At 42.3% G+C, this 23099-nt stretch overlaps 1 protein-coding gene across 3 annotated transcripts in view; it reads right to left on the bottom strand.

Moving 5' to 3' along the window:
• Positions 1–9643: 9643 nt before the first annotated feature.
• LOC138801447 (NXPE family member 4-like) overlaps positions 9644–23099 on the bottom strand; it is a 28386-nt gene continuing 14930 nt past the window's right edge. For all 3 annotated transcript variants that reach the window (XM_069984291.1, XM_069984290.1, XM_069984289.1), the window contains exons 3-6: positions 13375–14144; positions 12767–12828; positions 11127–11345; positions 9644–10359 (exon numbers count right to left, since the gene is read on the bottom strand). In XM_069984291.1, coding sequence (XP_069840392.1) covers positions 9815–10359; positions 11127–11345; positions 12767–12828; positions 13375–14144 — 1596 coding nt within the window. In that variant the 3' untranslated portion in view covers positions 9644–9814. The remainder of the gene's footprint in view (positions 10360–11126; positions 11346–12766; positions 12829–13374; positions 14145–23099) is intronic.

Below are 23099 nucleotides of genomic sequence, written 5' to 3'. Positions count from 1 at the left end.
GGCATCTATGGGGAAGTGCGATGCCCTGGCCCCTGGGGGCCACTTCCGCAGTGCTGGTGTTATGAGCGGGCAATGACCGGGGCAGCTGCAGGGGTTATACTTGTCACGGTATAGGCCTGAGGGCAGCACAGCTGTAGGGCCGGTCTGTGGAATCTGCGGGTGATGATGGGCATGCGATTCTTCGCTGCACCTAGTCAGGGCACCAGTTAGTGGACACCAATGCCAGGGTTCAGTAACAGCGGTTTTATTATAGATGAGGTAACTAGTAGCAACAGTTCTGTCCGGATGCAACCGGGTATATAGCAGGCTTTGACAAATAAAGCAGGAGTGGTGCTGCATAGGCTGTGAGAATACGTGCCGGATGATGGGAGTAGGAGTATGACAGAAATAGCGTTGCTGGGTGGATTAGCTTGAGAGTAATACTTGCTGTGAATCCTTGCAGCGATGAGGAGAGATAACGGAATGACACCCAGATGAGAGAGAAGGATCCGGTCACTTGAGCAGGCAGATACAGCCGAAGACTTGAATACAGCAGCAGACTCAGTCACTCTTCTGAGGGAGAGGACAGAACAACACATCCTCCTTGCTTGAAAACAGGGGCTGAACTGACTTGTCAGCAGGAAGTGGGAGATCACATGGTTGCTCCTGGCCAGAGCTAGTCGGCCATTGGAGGAACCATGGTTACAGGTCACGTGATCAACAGCCTTGCATACCACTGTACAATGCAATAATACACAGGAATACATGAGAATACACATGAGAATGCACATTACCAGAGAATACTAGGGGAAAACCAGCAGAAGTTGCAGTGCAAACACTTAGCAGAACAGGCATTGACACAGCAAGAGAAATGGCCATAATAGGAGTAGTAGTCTGCATGTTCTGGGACACTGCAGAAGGAAACTCACACAAACATGGAGAGAGCATACAAAGTCTTTGCAGATGCCGCTCTTGGCGGGATTTGAACACAGGACCCCAGTGCTACAAGGCTACAGCGCTAACCACTGGGCACCCTGCTCGCATGCATTCCCCACATTCAGTCACGTGCATTCTGCACATTCAGTACATTTTTGGTCCGCAATGTAACCTTACAGGGTAATGTTTTGCATATACATGAAAAATACTGACAAAATATGTTTCTGCTATATGACAGGTGCCACCCTAGAGCGAGACTGCTGCAATAGCGATTATAATAGGTCCTTTTCGGGCGGCAGCCGGGGCCCTGAGCTCCTGGGGGGGCCCATGGCCACCCAAACAGTCTTATACTTTCAGTGGTGTACTGCCTCCTGGCTACAGTTCTGCCATGATTTGTCAAAAAATCGCTGCTTTTTTAACGCAATTTTTTTTTTTTACCAAAAATCAATTCATCAGGGCTCATGGGAGTGTAGAACGGTTACCCCTAACAGTGACCATGTTACATACTGTACCTTATTGGCACAAACCTTAAAATGACATTTTACGCACCACATGCCCTGGAAAATGTCAAGATAAAGTTCACAATATGCACCCGGCAGTGTAACACACCATCTGTATAATCCCGCATGACAATACCGTCAGTCTAACCCGGATCAGAGCCCAGTGAATCACAGGAATGCTTATGGTGGCTGTACGTCTCCACCATTAGAGTATTGCCAATAATTATAGATGGGATGGGCTGACAAATAAGAGGATTAAAAATCTGAACGAAACATCTCTCACCGTCACCAGTTATGAGTAGCATTGTGAGCGCAGCTCTGGGTGTGACAGTTGTACATGATGTGATGTAACTCAAGGTATTTGGCCCAACTAGATAACATTCAGTATGTGAGGAAATTTCCAGGTACCGCCAAGCTTTGCCTACAGAACTAAAAAGATATCAAACCAAAAAAGATCCACAAGGGATCACAAAAAATGCAGGACAGTCATAAATGAATGAAATTGTAATCTTTATTCGAAATATTTCTTATTAAAAAATGACATGTCAACAATTATAAATAGCAACAAGAAAATAAATAAATATATATAGTAAATATACACAGAAAAAATCCTATATTAAATCACAGTTGCTCAATGAGCAACATGTGCAGGTGACATCACCAAAGGTATATAATATAAATATATGGACAATAGGAGGATGCGTGCACTGCAACAGGTCCCACTCACCTACTCACCCTACGCACGTTTCGCGTGGCTCGCTTTGTCAAGGGATATGAGTAGTGAGGGGAAACCTAATTCTTTTATTCTAGATGTGGCCAATCGGAATACTCCAACACAGGTGAGATAACTCACCTTAGTAATAACAACAGACCCAGGAGACCAACATGGCGGAGAAAACCAGAAGTGCGCGCCGATCATGTGATGCGGCGCGTCATACACAACCGGAAATGATGTCGGCACAGTCAGGTCACATGACCGCGAATGCGACCATGTGACCGAAAAGACACATAACCAGAGGAATAAAGATAAAGGATGAAAACAAAGAAAAAATAGAACGACAGATGGCTATATCCAAATAAATTAGAACGAAAACTAGTCCCATATCAAACTAAATCCTATTTGTTGCTGTGATCGACTCAAACTAATGCGCATGCGCAAACGCACCTATCAGTTCATAGTAACACATAAATATGCAGTGCAATGGCCAACAGACAACGATTACCCACACATCAAACCCGAACACCAAATTTCATAAATGACAAGTGAAAAATGTGAATAAAGTGCACAGTGCTCAGTGCAACCAAAAAAGTGCCACAAATAAAAACCAAAAACCAAAATAAAGTGCATACTTACCACAATATCTCAAACAATTATTATTATCTAAAATATCTAATAAATTAAATACAAGATTATGTAAAAAATATATATAGAAAATACATATATATCACCAATTATGTATATATATACATGAACAGTCAGTGTTGCATGTGAAAGTGCCAAGTGCTAGTCATTGATATTGTATTTAGCACATATATCTAAGTGCCATATAAAACAATTATATATGTGTATACTTATTCCTACTCCATGTATATTAAAAGATAAATAAATAAATATATCTACATACCTATACAATATATAAATTACATGTAAATGTGCAAATCTAAAGTGCATTATATGATCACGTAAAGTGACAGTTATAATAAGTGAAAAAGGGGGTATCAGTATTTCCATAAATATTATAATGGGTCAGGAGAGATGGGGACAAGTTGTCCATAAGCATCACCTATATATACCTATACAGTATACAAAATACATGTGAATGTGCAAATCTGCAGTGCAATATATGATCACATAAAGTGCCAATTAATAAGTGGACAAGAGGTATCAATGTTTCCATAAATATTATAAAGTATCACGAAGAGATGAGGAAAAGTTGTCCTTAAGCATCGTTCCTATCTTGCATCCTCTGGCTTAAAAGACCTCCAGGTCTCAATTGATTGAAGATCCACAATAAAGGACTGAAACATAATAGACATAAATGAACATACATACCAGATAAAAAATAAATAAAAGATGATAAAAATGTGTGTGCCCAAGGCTCAAACACATGATTAAAATAAAAAGAAGAAGGTTTCCTCAACAAAGTAAATTGTTTGTGAGGATATAGATGCAAAGTTATTGAATTACATATAGGTACAAAAGAGGCAAATCTATAAAAAAAGGGGCAAAGCTGTTATATTCATTCAAACCAACCGGCGCCATTGTTTTGAGAAGATAAATCCATCTTGTCTCTTTTTGTGCCAAACGTTTTTTAATATCACCGCCACGTATATTTCCAGGCACTTTTATAACGACCACTTTCGTCACAATTATGCATCAATTTGAAATGTCTAGGCAGTGATTTGAGACCTACAATTTCTGTCGTATCCTTGGCTGCTCGAATGTCCAGAACATGTTCCCGGACACGTCTTCTGAGTTGACGTGTCGTCATACCGACGTAGATCTTATCACACGGACACGTAGCAAAATAAATTACTCCCTTTGTATCACAAGAGATATGGTGTCTAATCTTGTATTGTTTCGTGTGGTCGGAATTATAGAAGAGATTAGTTCTACACATATTCGGGCAAGACACACACTTACCACAAGTGGTAGATTCAGGCTTACACCTCAGTCCTTTACAGATTTCTGCTGGGTTTGCTGGTTGATAGTGACTATAGTGGTCCCTCAAATTCCTTGAACGACGGTAGGTAATAGATGCCTGTGGAGGTAAGACTGTATTGAGTGATTCATCCATGCGCAACACAGGCCAATATTTGTTCAATGCCTGAACAATTGCGCGGCTTTGTCCATTAAAATCTGTGATGAATCTCACCTGTGTCTCATTAGTCTCTGCCTTCTTCTTAGGATGGAGCAAGTCAGGTCTATGAGAATGTTTCGCTCGCAAGTACGCTCGCTTAATGCATCTATTGCTATCGCCTCGTTTGCGGAACCGTGTTTTCAAGTCTTCAGCCTGTTTCTCAAATAATTCATCAGTAGAACATATTCTTCTGGCCCTGAGAAATTGGCCAACTGGAATGTTCTTAATCAAATGTGAAGGATGAGAAGAAGATGCATGTAGAAGTGTGTTGGCAGATGTCGCTTTCCGATATAGGTCAGTCTGGACAAAGCCATGTTGGTCAATTTGTAATGAGACATCGAGGAAATCAATTTTTGTACAGCTAGAACTAAAAAGATGTCACAACATCCAAAAACACCCAAAAACAGTCACCTGAGAGGCCAAACACAGAGGCCGGCTACATGAAATGGGCTCTGAGGATCTGACGTCACATACATGCCCTGGGGTGGGGTGAGACACGCTGAATGTATAGCGTGGAGAAATGTTATAATCTGGCTAAACAATGTAGTGTGTACAGTAATACTGCTCAGTAATAAGGGGGGGGGATACAACTAACAAATAACCTCCTTAAAGGGGTTCTCCAGAAAAAAAGTTTTCAAATCAACTGGTGAAAAAAAAGTAATAAAGATTTGTATTTCACTTGTATTAGAAAATCTCAAGTCTTCCAGTACTTATCAGCTGTTGTATGTCCTGCAGAAAGTGGTGCACTGACACAGTGCTCACTGCTGCCACCTCTGTCCATGTCAGGAACTGTACAGAGCAGGAGAGGTTTTCTAATGTGATTTGCTGCTGCTCTGGACAGTTCCTGACATGGACAGAGGTGGCAGCAGAGAGGACTGTGTCAGACTGGAGAGATTACACCACTTCCTGCAGGACATACAGCAGCTGTAAGTACTGGAAGACTCGAAATGTTTGCAAAAATATGCACACAATAACTTATACAGTGGTGCCTTGGATTACGAGCATAATTCGTTCCGGGACCATGCTTGTAATCCAAATCCACTCTCAAACCAAAGCAAATTTTCCCATAAGAAATCAATGATATGCAGACAATTGGTTCCACACCCCAAAAATCATTTTGTTATTCTGAATAACAGGTAAAACAAATGAAAAAAGCATCTAGAAAGCTGGATATGTCATATTATAAGTTACTGTACAGTATAGCAATCAGCATATGGAGTATAATGTATAGTAACTGTATAACCCTGATAACACAGCAGCTGGATATGTGATATATAAGTTACTGTACAGTATAGCAGCATGTGGTATATAATGTATAGTAACTGTATAACCCTGATAACACTGCAGCAGCTGGATATGTGATATATAAGTTACTGTACAGTATAGCAGCATGTGGTATATAATGTATAGTAACTGTATAACCCTGATAACACAGCAGCTGGATATGTGATATATAAGTTACTGTACAGTATAGCAATCAGCATGTGGTATATAATGTATAGTAACTGTATAACCCTGATAACACAGCAGCTGGATATGTGATATATAAGTTACTGTACAGTATAGCAGCATGTGGTGTATAATGTATAGTAACTGTATAACCCTGATAACACAGCAGCTGGATATGTGATATATAAGTTACTGTACAGTATAGCAGCATGTGGTATATAATGTATAGTAACTGTATAACCCTGATAACACAGCAGCTGGATATGTGATATATAGGTTACTGTACCGTGCAGGAGGACAGTGACAGAAACTTCTCTATACAGCAGTGTGAAAGGCTGAGTGTAAGTGCAGGCTCATTATAGTAGCAGTGTGTATAGCTGAGTGTGAGTGCAGGCACATTATAGCAGCAGTGTGTATAGCTGAGTGTGAGTGCAGGCACATTATAGCAGCAGTGTGTATAGCTGAGTGTGAGTGCAGGCACATTATAGTGGCAGTGTGTATAGCTAAGTGTGAGTGCAGGCACATTATAGCAGGAATAAGGAGGATGGGAAACACTAGGACTGACAGAGACTGCAGGGAGCAGGAAGGAATGAGCAGGACAGATGTGGGCACAGTATAGCAGCACTCTTTGCCTGGGGAGAGGGGTTATGGCTATGGAGAGATTACCTCCACAGTCCTGTCCCCTGATGCAAGCCCCAGCCTGAAGTGGATCTGCTATGATTTGGAAGGTGAGGGAGACTTCCTGGGTCAGAGTACAGGGCTATAGACCCCGCTATGCAGACCATGCCCCTCCCCCACTCCCCCTCCCACCCAGTACAGGGAGTTCTTACACCAAAGCAATGCTCTTACGCCACAATTTTGAAAAACTGTGAGCTCTTCTTGCAAACCATTCTCAATTCAAGTTTCTCTTAAACCGAGGTACCACTGTATTTTACACTGCAAACCTTGTATCTTTCATCCTTGTGGTATCGGAATCTTACTATCTAGTAAACTATCAAGTGACACAAAAGCTAAAAAGTTATAAATCAAGTGTTGTCTCAGATTCTGGCAGCTGCGGTCAGTGGGGGACCCGGAGACGCCGCAGGAGGACACTGGGGGAACGTGGAAAGGTTCTTTATAATTTTTTATTTAAAGGGGTAGTGCGGTCTCAGACATTTATACAACTTTGTAATGTGTGTTATTTAAGTGAATGGCCCCCTTCCCTGTGTTTCCCCCCTCCGGGCCACGGACCCGGAAGTGTGATGCAGTGTACTTACATCTCCAGGAGGCCGGCCTGACCGCTCCAGCCCTCCCTCATGCTGGCCCCCCTCCAGCGGGATTGGCTGAGCATAGTTATACTGAGCAGCTGATGACGCTCCTATGTATATGCTAAGTGGCTCGGCCTTGGTGAGTGACTCTCACTGGGTGTCTTCTATGTACTGTATATGTTTCCCTTTGTTTCTATACACAGTACTTGCCTCTCTTAACATATATGTGTGTCCTACGGTTTTCATACCGCAATCCGATACCACTAGTCATTCTGCATATTTACTCTGCACATACCCCACCTCTATTCACCAGGTTGCCCCCCCCCCCCCCTTTACCCCTAAACTATAACACATTCATGGTTTTACCTACAGCTCCCATGAATATGATCCTCTGGATCAGGAAACTAAAGGGATTTTCACCCGCCTTTTTCCACTGTGCAGGATACTGAATATTGTTGTACTATTACATGAAACACTATATGACAGTATATGTTTCCATTCATTCATTGTCTGCATTTTTTTTCTTTTCACTATATACTTATTATTGTTATCTATTTCAAGTGTCTGATGAGGGTTACATGACTGAAACATTATACATATGGAACTATTGGATTGACTTTAAAAAAAAAAAATCATATAGTTTCTTGAAAGCAAAGCTTTTGTGCAGATTAACTTGATTGCTATATAGTGGCAGTATTATAGTAATTATATTCGTGTACATAGGAGCAGTATTATAGTAGTTATATTCCTGTATATAGTGGCAGTATTATAGTAATTATATTCGTGTATATAGGAGCAGTAGTATAGTAGTTATATTCCTGTATATAGTGGCAGTATTATAGTAATTATATTCGTGTATATAGGAGCAGTAGTATAGTAGTTATATTCCTGTGTATAGGGGCAGTATTATAGTAATTATATTTGTGTATATAGGAGCAGTATTATAGTAGCTATATTCTTGTATATAGGAGCAGTATTATAGTAGTTATATTCTTGTATATAGGGGGCAGTATTATAGTAATTATATTCGTGTATATAGGAGCAGTAGTATAGTAGTTATATCCCTGTACATAGGAGCAGTATTATAGTAGTTATATTCTTGTATACAGGGGGCAGTATTATAGTAGTTATATTATTGTATATAGGGAGCAGTATTATAGTAGTTATATTCCTGTATATAGGGAGCAGTATTGTAGTAGTTATATTCTTGTATATAGAGAGCAGTATTATAGTAGTTATATTCCTGTATATAGGGAGCAGTATTATAGTAGTTGTATTCCTTTATATAGGAGCAGTAATATAGTAGTTATATTCCTGTATATAGGAGCAGTATTATAGTAGTTATATTCCTGTATATAGGAGCAGTATTATATTAGTTATATTCCTGTATATAGGGGCAGTATTATAGTAGTTATATTCTTGTATATAGGAGGCAGTATTATAGTAGTTATATTCTTGTATATAGGGAGCAGTATTATAGTAGTTATATTCTTGTATATAGGAGCAGTATTATAGTAGTTATATTCTTGTATATAGGGGGCAGTATTATAGTAGTTATATTCCTGTATATAGGAGCAGTATTATAGTAGTTATATTCCTGTATATAGGAGCAGTATTATAGTAGTTATATTTTTGTATATAGGAGCAGTATTCTAGTAGTTATGGTTCAGGGAAGAAAAAGAGTGCTGCACCTCACACCTATGGCTGATACTAGTACCTCTCGGCTGCATAAAAAACATCAGAATTCTGTATGTGAAATGATCAAGCCACACTGCCCCATGTACCGCGTGCAGGTATCTGATACACATGGGTCCCTACACTAAGTCCACACTGTGCCGGTCAGCGGCTACCCCCAACCCCCCCCCCCCCCCCCCCAGCAGGCATGCACAGTGCTGGCTGGGTTTTGGTGTGGCATTTTTGGGTCTGGTCCTGTGGCATGGGGGTTGCAGGGCTGTTCCATGGCCTCCCTTCCCTGACTGTGCGTGCCTGCGGGGGTGGTGGTCGCTGACCGGCACAGTGTGGACTTAGTGTAGGGACCCATGTGTATCAGATACCGGCACGAGGTACATGGGGCAGTGTGGCTTGATCATTTCACATACAGAATTCTGATGTTTTTTATGCAGCCGAGAGGTACTAGTATCAGCCATAGGTGTGAGGTGCAGCACTCTTTTTCTTCCCTGAACCGTATTCTAGTAGTTATATTCTAGTATACAGGTGCAGTATTATAGTAGTTATAGTCTTATATATAAGAGCAGTATTATAGTAGTTATATGGTACATTCTGTTTCGTACCATATTTATGTCTTGAGCTTGGTTCTGGTACTGCATCCATATAGTTTGTATCTATGTGCTGAGCTACTTTATAGAACTGTATTTACACACTAACCTTGGTTCTGGTGTTGTAAGATATCATTGCCAGCTGTGTTGCTGTATCTATAAGCTAGGTTTATTTCTATACTCTAATACTAATACTCTAATACTATATAGTGTTGAGAAAAAGTGAACAAAACACATGTACATGGACAATGTTTCATTAAATAAAAACTATGTAGTCATCAGGAAAGGTCTTCATGTTGGTCAGCATGGCGGCACTCTTGGTGTGTTCATACATTCCCAACCTTGATATGCACATGGAATAAACTTGTCCACACTTCTTTTTCACACTTCAGTATAAAATCTTTATTTTTTATATGTCCTATAGAACTGTTTTATAATTTTGGTTAATCGACCTTCTTCAGACCATGTAGAGGAACTTGTGAAAATGCAAGAACCTTGCTCATGTAGAGACTAGCTTCATATAACAGTCTCATAACTTTTACTAGTCTCATTAAAAGATAAAATCCTCAACAAGCGAAGGTGAACGTCATGCTCATTATATTTTCAAATGTATATCCAAATGGATGAACAGAATCCGTGGAGGCGGCCACCGTCATGTCCCAAGCATCTACAAAGCCTACATTGATTCCTTGAAATACTTCCCTTAGCACCAGATACTGGGTATAACCATGGAAGTCCCCAATTCTTTCTGGAGGAGCAATAATTCCTCTGGTGTTTTCCGTCTTGATGATGACTTTGGTATCCGGACTCCGTAAGAACAGTCTCTCCACGGCTCTGCGGATGTTGATGGCTCGTCTGATGTAGAGTGTTAATGGAAACTGTCTAAAGTGCTGTCCCATTGTAATAACAAAGATGGTGTCCTTTCCCCCACCACGTCGATCAATCTGACGACTCGTGTACATGTCCTCTTTAAAGTAATAGAACCCGAAGCTCTCGAGTGGAAAGCCGTGCCTTTTGAAGGAGACATATATGTCCTTATCTTGGTTAATAGCTTCTAGTGTCTTCTCCCACAAATTCCATCCACCCTCGTGAAATCGGAAATATTTTACTACTGATGGAGAAAAAGAAAAAATGGTGAGGAATGCGAATTACATTTCTCTTCTCAACTCCTTACAACCTGCTTGCCACACTCGACTAAAAGTTTCTTCTTCTTCTCTTCCCCTTGTTATTAGGGCTCCTCAGGGTTCAGATTTGGCCTTCAGAACGTTCTGTATGCTGATCACATCCAACTATACACCTCCTCCTGTGACATCCCCCCCATACTACTACAGAATTTGTAATTTGTCCACTGTCCCTAACATATCTCACCACTCTCGATAACACAACCTAATCCTGACATTTCCATCTCTGATGTCTTGGCGTCATGCTAGACTTGGATCTGTCCTTCACTTGGTAACGTCTCTTTTGAAACAGTTAAACCGCTTAATTTTTATCTGATACTGGCTAGTCTTAAGGCCCTATTTCATGGAACGATTATCGGCCAATATCGGCCGTTAGGGACGATAATCGTCCCATGTAATAGAAGACAATGATCATCTGACATGAACGATGTCGGCTGATCATTGCTGTCGTTTGTCTTTCACCATGTTGAAAGACAAAAGACTGTGATAGCAGCGATCTGTTGCCATCGCTCCGTGGAATAGGATCAGCGGCAGGAGACCGCCGCTATCCTCTATGGGCTGCCCGGACGATCTAGCAATCACCCGGGAAGCCTGCCCCCCTGCAGTTCCCCGCGCCCCCCCCCCCCTGCACTTTCCTGGGAAAAATCCCAAAATCATAGCTGACATTATTAACCCTTCCATAACCGGTCACACTTACTCTTAATTTCTTCTGTGAAGTGCATGATGTATTGACGTAACGTGGAGTCTCCGATGAGGAAGAGATTTTTCCCCTGCAGACATTTGATGAAATCTTCCCCCGTTTTATAGACTGTCATATTGCAATAAGCCGGATACCAGGTGTTATTGTAGAAGTGTCCACTGGGGACAGGAGAGCTCATCCCTGGCAGACAGGTGGAGTTTGTTATTCCTAAATTATCTAAAACAATAATAAAAAAAAGAGAGAAAGAGAGACTGTTACTGAGGTATATACCTGTATAATATCACATCTATCTATCTATCATCTATCTCCTATCTATCTATCTATCTATCTATCTATCTATTTCCTATCTATCTATCTATCTATCTATCTATCTATCTATCTATCTCCTATCTATCTATCTATCTATCTATCTATCTATCTATATATCTATATATCTCCTATCTATCTATCTATCTATCTATCTATCTATCTATCTCTCCTATCTATCTATCTATCTATCTATCTATCTCCTATCTATCTATCTATCTATCTATCTATCTATCTATCTATCTATTATCTATCTATCTATTTCCTATCTATCTATCTATCTATCTATCTATCTATCTATCTATCTATCTCCTATCTATCTATCTATCTATCTATCTCCTATCTATCTATCTATCTATCTATCTATCTATCTATCTATCTATCTATCTATCTATCTATCTCTCCTATCTATCTATCTATCTATCTATCTATCTATCTATCTATCTATCTATCTATCTATCTATCTATCTCCTATCTATCTATCTCCTATCTATCTCCTATCTATCTATCTATCTATCTATCTATCTATCTATCTATCTATCTATCTATCTCCTATCTATCTATCTATCTATCTATCTATCTATCTATCTATCTATATATCTCCTATCTATCTATCTATCTATCTATCTATCTATCTATCTATCTCTCCTATCTATCTACTATCTATCTATATATCTATCAGGAATTTTTTTTTATTAGATAGAAGGGCGTTGGACCTTTTCTGTCTGCCAAAGGAAGGGTCAAAAAGAACAATGCTCCCCTGTAGAAACCCTATTTATAAGAACTGTCAATTCCTATCCCAAGCAGTACACGTGTCTGCACAATGCCATCCATGGTGATATTGGGACACATACACACACACACACATATTGGTTTGTCTATACCCATTTTTTTATTTTAATATTTGTGAATTAATTTAGATTTTTTTATTTTTATTAATTTATTTGACTTTTTCATTGTTGTCAATGTACTATTTTTTTATAACCTACTTTATTAGTTTATGCTCATACTAATATTTTGTTTTCTATATTTATTATTTCAGTATTTCTTATTTTATTACCTCTATTATTTTTTTTTATTTCTGCAGATATTTCTTACTTTCAGTACTATGATTTTTTTTTTTATCATCCAAAATGCAAATTTTAAAATCCCCATTGGAAAAAAAACTGCAGCATTATTCGCAGTATAAACGGAAGGCAGATTCCCCATGATTCTCATATACATTGGAATCCACATCCCACAGGGTTCATGTTCCATATGTACAGTAGGTTCTGCATTTGATTAGAGTAAAAATTAAAGCAGCATAAAAAGAAGTATACCAGTAGACTTACATCCACAATCTATAACGACGATGGTCTCCAAACCTTGGGCCATTTCCACACCAATGTTGGAACTTCAAGAAATTAAGAAAATGACCAGTAAGAATTATACTAATATTGTATAAAAATAACAGTAATATGAAACTATGCACAACGGTCATGGCAAGTAAGCAATGGTCCCCAACCTGTGGCTGTGGCATTGCAAAAGCTGGTGATCCAAAGGTTGGAGACCATGACGTTAACAGCTCATACTTTATGGGAAAAACCTTTCTTTGGGGTTCTTGTCTGAAAATGGACCTTCATTATTCCTTATAACCCATTTTCATCTATGTATGCCCCCAACTATGCCTTCTTTAAGGTACAAGAACTTCAACTTTTCTATAAGGTGCAAGAACTGCAACTGAGCTATGGAAGGTTTGGGTTATAACCAGACTGTGTACAATGAATCCACCTTATAACAATAGTACCCCAAACTCTTTGCAAATGCCTCATTTCTAGGGTCTATGGTAGGGACTGAGCTTGACTTCTGGCCAACAGGGTAGGTATTGGGCACAACTAAATCCATTAGTCCAGATCTAAGAGGCATGACCCAGAACCTGGCGTCAGATCTTGGACCTTACAGTTGAAACAGTGACTTCTCTCCTTCTGTTAGGTAGGATTTTTGAAGATCCACAGCTCTCATATCATGTAAACAGTCACACGGTAGGTTCTTTGGTTTAATACAGTAGAAGACCTCTTCATAGAACTTATCTCTGTACTCGCAGACCTCTTCGGTAGTGTTCAGCTGAAAGCCACATGTAGTGATAACCTCCTTGTCAAGGTATAAGTATCTTCCATTGAAACCAAGAACCCCAAGACTGGCATGCCGTGCTCTCCAGAGGGTTGCAATCCCTTCACTGGGATGCCACAGTCGAATGGAAACCGTGACATTACCATCATCCCAAAGCAACGGAAAGTGGATATGGTAGGATCCATTCTGAAAGTCTTCCACCCTACCAGAAACACCAGCTCCACGTGTTGGAGAAAAAAGTCGTGATCTCATGAAGTCTCCTCCATAGGTTTTCCTGTTACCCAGGTGGTCGTACATATGAACTTTAACCACAAAGTCTTCTCCAATACAGTACTTTTCCCTTTTGATGGCTATGGACACTTTACTGTTCTGCGCACTTGTGCTTCTATTAAAGTCGGTGAATGTAACATTTGGGATGAGTCCTTGGATTTTGTTAAAGACTGCATTGATTTTAGATTGAAGATTGTAAGGTTTTGGCTGCAGAACTTTGGGTGGAGTTGGTGGAGTTGGTGGTGAGGGTAAGTTGATATTACTCTTTTCAACCGGACTAATTTCTGCAACCGGACTAGGACAGTTTCCGATCAAGTATCTTAGGGAATCCTGAAAATATAATAGAAGAAGGCTTAGACCCTATGGGCAACTTCATTTCAGATGTACATTGCATGATACAAATACATGTTATTGGGAATCCAAAAGTAATCTAAAGCAAAATCCATAACTACACATGACTGAGAGGTTTATTTGCAAATATCTTTTTCCCATTGAAGTTAACAGTGACAATCTGCGCACAGGTCAGATTCCATATGGAAAGTTTCTGTAGTGTGTGGATGAGATTTTGTAACCCCTTCCCAATCTGGCAAACTGCCTCTAACGGTATGTTCACACTGAGTAAATGTGGCAGAATTCCGTGGCGGAACTCTCGGCCGCAGAATTCCATCTGCCTCAGTGTGATGTAGCCCGCCTATGAGAGGGTATGCGCGCCTCCGCTTGTGCCGCTATCCGCGCAAAGAATTGGCATGTGAGTTATTTGCGTGGAGAGCAGCTGGAGCGGAGGCGCGCAAGCCCTCTCATAGACAGGCTGCGGCACACTGAGGCAGGCGGGATTCTCCACCGCGGAATTCCGCCACATTTACTCAGTGTGAACATACCCTAAGACCTGTAACAGAGCTTTTTTTGGGGCCCAAGTTGAACTTTGTATTGGCACCCTTCATTTTAACATATGTATTTCTAAAATGGAAAATTATTATTTGTGGGGTGAAATTATAACTAAAAAGGTCATAGTATAATTACAGACAATTTCTTTTTTACCATATGGTAAAACTTACAATAACGTTATTCTGTGGATGAGTATGATAACAAGGATACAAAATTTATATACTTTTGATTTTATAGTTTTACAAAAATGTAATAATAAAAAAAAAAAACTTGAAAAAAGTATTTATCACTAACAGATCTGTCATCAGTGGCGCATTATATAACTTTATACTGTTACGACTATTGATCACAGCTCCTAAACAGTTCAACTGATCAATGCAATGTGCATGTATTACATTGATCTACTTAATTGGTACTCTGCTAGTAGAGCCTGCCTATACCAGGTTGTACCAGCAGACGTGCCATGGCAGCCTGTCAGTGCCTCAGGCTGTCGTGATAGCTAACCAGCACCCCGAGATTGCATAATGGGGCTTCCACTGAGACGGTGCACACGCCATGACTCAGCTCCTAAACAGTTAACCAGATCTCCAGCGTTGCACATTGACGGTGGGTATCAGCTGCAGGTACCTGAAACCACTTTCCCAGCAACCTTTGATGTAACTGTATGTCATGGGTGGATAAGAGATTAAAATCTCATCCACTTGTCTTGCACAGTAATCTGTTGAGGATTACCCTGACAGTCTCTGTGATGGGGAGTCATGTATTTTGCATCATTACATTGTGTTGTTTTTTTCCTCTTTCTTATAGTTCATGATCTATAACATGGGTTAAAAACTAACTATGTACAACAGAAAGGCCACAGACCTACATACAAATGTTATCCATGCAAAACACCATCTTAGCTTTGCTTGTACAACACAAAGGCGGCGTAACTGCACTGATACGTGACCGCCGTCAGGGCTGCATGGTCTATAAACACATTGTCCTGTCAGGTCTGTGATTTGTGTATGTGCTAATAAAGCTGTGTGGACACTTTACTAAGTGTAACAATATCATTTGTGCCAGGGGTGATGGAGTCAGAAGCCACCAGTGAAGCTAACTTCCAGCCCTCGGCACCATGCTCTCTGTTTCCTACCATATAAACTGCTTGTTTGCCTTTGTCTCAGTCTCCCCGACAGTGTTGTTTTATTCCTCCCTGTACTGTATGTGCCGTGGCCCGGGGCACTGGAGCCGGTGGACTTTGGTGTTTTAGTAGCAATTTGTCACAATGGCCAAGAGGGGTAACACCCACCCTGGACACACGGACAATGAACCTTGGAAGAACTAGTGTGAGGTGCAGGTGCGGCGTAAGAGATGACAGAGTCCTGACGTAAACAGGGGTTTAACTTTACTTGAAAGCTTCAATGCAACACAAAATATAATAACAATACTGCTCACAGGTGCTAGTGCAAAAATAGTACAATACTTTGAGTACACTCTTGAGGTAGAAGTTAGTAGAAGGAAGAGGCTTGTGTGCGAGGTTATACAACCTAGTGTAGGTTGTATATGGTATCTTGGTGAAAGAATCCTCGTACTCACATTTAGATATGACTTTGCTATCTGGCCGCCTTCTGCCTACATAATATGGGAGACTGTCTTGTGAGGTAGTACAAGTCCCAGGTCTCTGTCTCTGGGTGGAGCTGACTAGTGAACATTACCCCAACTATTTGACACCATAGACACCATTCTATGGGCCGGCGTATTCCGCGATCCACTAAAAGAAGTGACATGACACTTCTTTCAGCGTATAGCGGAATACGCCGGCCCATAGAATGGTGTCTATGGGGCCGGCGGAAAGGCGCCCAGATGTGTGGGCGGACAGCTGACGGAATTCCGCGGACATTGTCCGCGAGAATTCCGTAGTGTGAACCCACCCTAAGGGTGGGTTCACACTGAGGAATTCTCGAGGAATTGAAGCAGAAAGTTTTCTGCTTGAAATTCCTCCCCTATTCAGCAGCAGAATAGGAGCAGAATTTGAGCGGAATGTCGGAATGTGAGCGGAATTCAAGCAGAATTTCAAGCAGAATTAAAGCCCCATTGACTTCTATACGTTCCCTCTAGCGCAGCGCTTCTCAAACTTTTTCTACTTGAGCCTCACCCAACAGACCAAGGCAATGCTTGTGCCTCACCAGACTGACCAAGAGGATGCCTCGGCCTCACTATCTGTGGTGAAAGTCCATTTAAAAGCTGGAAAAAATTCTAGGGCTACCTTTCACTCATCTTTAAGCTCTATATACTAATAAAGCAAGTACAAAACAAATTAATAATGTTGCTAAAATGGAGATTTTTGCAAACAGCAAAATGACTGTGCAGATCATAGTCACTTTTGTGAAAACTGGCTCCCCAGCTGGGCCTCACCAACAACTAGGGGGCACCTCACTGGTGAGGCCCGCCTCACAGTTTGAGAAGCACTGCTCTAGCGGAATCCACCCAAAGAATTGACATGTCAATTCTTCAGGCGGAAAACGGATCGGCGGCGAAATTTTCTGCGCGGAAATTCCGCTGTGTGAACAAATAAGCGGAAAGCCCATTAAAGCCAATGTACATTCAGAATGTTCATTCTTTACGGGCGGAATTCCGTGCGGATTCCGCGTGCATTTTGCCGCGGAATCCGCCTGAAAATCCGCGAGAATTCCTCAGTGTGAACCCACCCTAAGGGTACAAACCCACTTGCCGGATCCGCAGCGAGCCGGGATCAGGTAAAGTATATGCTCTGATCAGGTATGATCAGTCGGCCGGGGCTGCGGGCGGGCGGCTGGAGCGAGCATATACTTTACCTGATCCCGGCTCCGGCTTGCTGAAGACACCGGGAACCGCTGAAGCAAGCCGGAGCCGGGATCAGGTAAAGTGTATGCTCCGGCGGCCGGGGGGTTAACGGGGCGGGCTGGGGATTTTGTCTGCCATTGAAAGAATAGGGCCAGGATCCGCAGCGAGTCTCTCTGCAAATGCGCAGCGAGAGGACTCGCTGCGGATCCGGCAAGTGGGTTTGTACCCTAAGGCTAACATACAGAACATGGCTAAACTCCCTGGGCACTGCAGCTGTGCAAAGGGGGAGTGAGACACCTAGGGGCTGTAGTGGAAATCACAGCTGACATCACTTGGTGTGGCCCCTGAGATAGTTACTTTACCTGGTTGGGGCTAAAGACTTAGGGTCCTATTCCACGGGCCGAGGAGGGCCCGATCAACGATGTAAACGAGCGGCGATCTGCTAGATCGCTGCTCGTTTACTGGGTCTATTCCCCGGCCCAATGATCGTTGAGCGAGGGCTGCAGGGACATCGTTACCGATGTCCTTGCAGCCCTTGCAGCAGCATACATTACCTGTCCAGGCTTCTCTGCGCTGTCTTCAACCCAGGGTCCCGCGCTCTCTATCTTCTGAATGACTGGTCAGCTGACAGGCCACACTCAGCCAATCACAGGCCGCGGCGGTCCCGGCCTGTGATTGGCTGAGCGCTCCATCAGCTGACCGGCCATTCAGAAGATAGAGAGCGCGGGACCCTGGGTTGAAGACAGCGCAGAGAAGCCTGGACAGGTAATGTATGATGATGATGATGCTGGTGCTGTCAAATCGTCGGTCGCCCGCCGCGCACCGCTATTCAACCGTAGCGATGCGCGGTGGGGGAATGATGATTTTAGGTCTGGCCCTAAATGAACGATCAGCCGATGACACGATCATAGGCTGATCGTTCTCTCTATTTCACCGAACAATAATCGGCCGAATCGGGCCAAATGGGGTCGATCCGGCCGATTATCGTTACTGTGGAATAGGGCCCTTAGGGAGGCACCTGTGCTGGGAAACTACACATGCAAATCAGCGCTAACTAGTCATGGCGTCTCTGCCTCAATTAGTCTCAGTTGCCGGGCTGTAAACACTCCGCTCCATGCCTCTGAATGATGTAGCAGCCTCCTGCAGGCTCCATATAGATGGCCGATAATAAAGATGAGTATTATAAGTTGCTATCTATATAACGAGGCGGCTGCCTTTGCACGATATGTCCCTGAAGTGGGAACATAGCCTAAACGTGTATTTACTATTTTTTTTTTTTTACATTCTGCAATAGATGACTTCTATATACATATGTATCTTAAATTATTTGATAGATGATTGATTGATTGATTGATTGATTGATTGATTGATAAATAGATAGATACCTAGATGCGTGTGTATATATACATACATATGTAAATTCATGCACATAGATGTGTACATACATGTGTAGATATATTGATGCTGTATTTAGATGCATGCATAGTATAGCATAGTATATAAAGTATGTACGCATGTAAAGACATGTGTCTGTATATACACTGGAACATACACACGTGTGAGGCCTTCACAGATGTGCGGCTGGTCAGCTGTAATTTCGCGTAACACCGCGGCCTCCTCCCTCACCTGTACCATAGCAAAAAACTGTATGGGGCCCCCCCTTCGCTACACACACACATATATATATATACACACATACTCGGTGATGTGGCCACAAAGAAAATTCTCTTGTGGCCAGAGGTAGAATCCTATGGTTATATACATAGGTGCAGGAGCAGACTACCTTTTGCTTAACCCTTTATTTACTGGAGTGTGTAAGTGACCTAGTGTTCTCTTACATGCTGCAACACAAAAAAGGGTTAATACAGAAGACAAGTAGCTCTGTCCTTCTACTCCTGCAGTGATAACCCCTGACCTCTGCAGGAACTCAGAGAACAGAGGTCAGAGGTTATCAAAGTAGTCAGGCAGAGAGCTAATTGTCTTCTGTACTAACCCTTTCTTTGTTAGGCAGCATGTTAGAGAACACTGGGTCACTTACACACTGCAGTAAATAAGGGGTTAAGCAAAAGGACACAGGAGGCTCTTATCTTCCCTGGGCCTCCTCCCTCCATGGGCCCCATAGCAACTCCCTTCCCTGCCCCTATAGTAGCTACGCCACTGCCTACTAGCTATGGGATTTCTTGAATGAACGCATCTACCATGACAGCCGGGGTAAGATCGGCATGTTGTAGCCATTAAAGCTGACTCACTGCTTTCCATGGGGGAGAATACAGTTTTGCGAATAAAGAGGTTGCTAAAAACCAAATTGAGAATTTGTAGTGTGATTTGCATAGCTACAGCGCCACCTACTGGTCACTTTTTTAACACATTCTTTTATTTAATAAATAGTGAGTTTATATACACATACATACAGTATATGCCGGCTTCACAGGCTGGACAGCTTCTGTTTTGTGGTCTAGCAGAGAGCAGTAAGGCCCCGTTCCCACTGAGGAAAGGTATCGGAATTCCGCAACAGAATTGTCCGCCACGGAATGCCGTTAGCCTCCCGCTCATAATGGGAGTCTATGGGAGGCGCGCGCTCCTGCCCTGAAACATGTTCATTCTTCAGCGTGTACAGAGCAGGAGCGCGCACCTCCCATAGACTCCCATTATGAGCGGGAGGCTAACGGCATTCTGCGGCGGACAATTCCGTCGCGGAATTCCGCTACCTTTCCTCAGTGGGAACGGGGCCTAAGCCTCACTATAAACATAGACCTGGCGGCTCTGACAGATGATAATAAATCACCGTACACAGCGCTCACAGCAATGTCTATCAGTGCTACCTGGAGAGTGATCTGGCTTTAGGCTGTCATCACCCCTGGATTTATCACCATCTGCCAGATCTTTGGTTTTTAGTGAGGATAGTTCTCTGACATTGTCACCATGTACAGGACGTCAGTATCCATTCCTGTATAGCAGTGATTTTCAACCTTTTTTGAGCCGCGGCACACTTTTTATACTTAAAAAATCCCGGGGCACACCACCAACCAAAATGGCACAAAATGACACTAAAACAGTACATATTATACATATAGTTAATAATATAGATTCTAAATGTATTTATACTCACTCAGTGTGAAACCTGGGCCTTTTTTCTTCTCCCCCTGTGCTTCTCTCCTGTGCTTCTCTCCACCATACTTCTCCCCCCTACTTCTCTCCTGTGCTTCTCTCCACCATACTTTTCTCCCCCCTGCTTCTCTCCTGTGCTTCTCTCCACCATACTTCTCCCCCCTACTTCTCTCCTGTGCTTCTCTCCACCATACTTCTCCCCCCTGCTTCTCTCCACCATACTTCTCTCCTGTGCTTCTCTCCACCATACTTCTCCCCCCTACTTCTCTCCTGTGCTTCTCTCCACCATACTTCTCCCCCCTGCTTCTCCTCCCTGCTTCTCTCCTGTGCTTCTCTCCCCCCTGCTTCTCTCCTGTGCTTCTCTCCACCATACTTCTCCCCCCTGCTTCTCTCCTGTGCTTTTCTCCACCATTCTTCTCCCCCCTGCTTCTCTCCTGTGCTTCTCTCCACCATACTTCTCCCCCCTGCTTCTCTCCTGTGCTTCTCTCCACCATACTTCTCCCCCCTGCTTCTCTCCTGTGCTTCTCTCCACCATACTTCTCCCCCCTGCTTCTCTCCTGTGCTTCTCTCTCCCATGCTTCTCTCCCCCATACTTCTCTCCTGTGCTTCTCTCCCCCCTGCTTCTCTCCGCTGTTTCTCTCCCCCATCCCCAGGATTCTCTCCCCCCTGCTTCTCTCCCGTTTCTCCCCCATCCCCAGGTTTCTCTCCCCCATTGTTTTCTCCTGTTTCACAGGGGCACCATAGTTTGGGGAACTTTCCCCCGCGGCACACCCGACCATGTGTCGCAGCACACTAGTATGCCACGGCACACTGGTTGAAAATAACTGCTGTATAGACCAGTGTGACCAGTCATTTCCAGTACTCATGGCCCACCAACAGATCATTTTTTGAGGATATCCCTTACAAAGATCACCTGTGATAATACCTGATGCACTGTGTATAATTATATCACCTGTGATAATACCTGATGCACTGTGTATAATTATATCACCTGTGATAATACCTGATGCACTGTGTATATTTATATCACCTGTGATAATACCTGATGCACTGTGTATAATTATATCACCTGTGATAATACCTGATGCACTGTGTATAATTATATCACCTGTGATAATACTTGATGCACTGACTATAATTATATCACCTGTGATAATACCTGATGCACTGAGTATAATTATATCACCTGTGATAATACCTGATGCACTGTGTATAAGTATATCACCTGTCATAATACCTGATGCACTGTATATAATTATATCACCTGTGATAATACCTGATGCACTGTGTATAATTATATCACCTGGGATAATACCTGATGCCCTGAGTATAATTATATCACCTGTGATAATACCTGATGCCCTGAGTATAATTATATCACCTGTGATAATACCTGATGAGTATAATTATATCACCTGTGATAATACCTGATGCACTGTGTATAATTATATCACCTGGGATAATACCTGATGCCCTGAGTATAATTATATCACCTGTGATAATACCTGATGAGTATAATTATGTCACCTGTGAAAATACCTGATGCACCGAGTATAATTATATCACCTGTGAAATACTAAGAAAATCCTCAAAACATGACCTGTTGACGGGGGGGGGGGGGGTGGCATTAAGACCTGGAATTGAGAATCACTGGTATAGACAACGCATGCTCGGTCTGAAGTACTGAGGGAGAACTCGACAGTGTTCTAGCTGTCCATTATGTGTCTGTAAGGCTGCAGCAACAATGAGAGGTTCTCTCCACCAACACTCCCTTAAAGGGGTACTCCGGAGACTAGAAGTTTTTTTTCTTTTTCCTAATACATTGCTTTAATAAAATTATATTACTTTTTTCATATAATTTATTCAAATAAATGTATAATTTTGTTTATTTATATGTGCTCTTCTGTTGACTAGCGCCAGTAAAGGGTGACACAGCGCCCTCTGCTGCCAGCAACATTTCTGTCGGGAATGGCAGGGCTGTCAAAGCTGCAGCACTATACAGAGCAGGGTCCTCCCTTGTATCGTTTAGTCTTATCTACAGTATCTAGCAGGAGGCTGCCTCAGAGTAAGAGCAATCACCTCTCGCTGTGTAGAGGCTGCCGCATACAGGGAACAGGCTGGGCAGCTTCCCTCCTGGATACTCTATCTATATAATAATATACAGTACACGGCGGGAACGGGACCCTGCTCTGTATAGTGTTGTGCAGCTTATACAGTCCTACAGTTCCAACACAAACATTGGGGACATCAGAGGATACTGCATTGCCCCTTACTACCGCCAGTCAGTGGAAGTATATATGTAAATAATAAACTATACATGCATTTTAATTACTAGAAATATAACTTAACTAAAGCAATGTATTAATGTGGTGTCCCACCACAGGTGTTTCTAGTCTGGAACCTGTCGCAAAAGCCTTGTACTCTAAAGTGGAGTGGTGATGAGGTTGTATATGAGTTTCACCACCAGATGTCACTATGTATAACTTT

The sequence above is a fragment of the Dendropsophus ebraccatus genome, chromosome 9, assembly GCF_027789765.1.
Source record: "Dendropsophus ebraccatus isolate aDenEbr1 chromosome 9, aDenEbr1.pat, whole genome shotgun sequence".
NCBI classification, from domain to species: domain Eukaryota; kingdom Metazoa; phylum Chordata; class Amphibia; order Anura; family Hylidae; genus Dendropsophus; species Dendropsophus ebraccatus.
The sequence above is the reverse complement of the archived record's forward strand: the minus strand, read 5'-3'. Positions and strand labels throughout refer to the sequence as shown.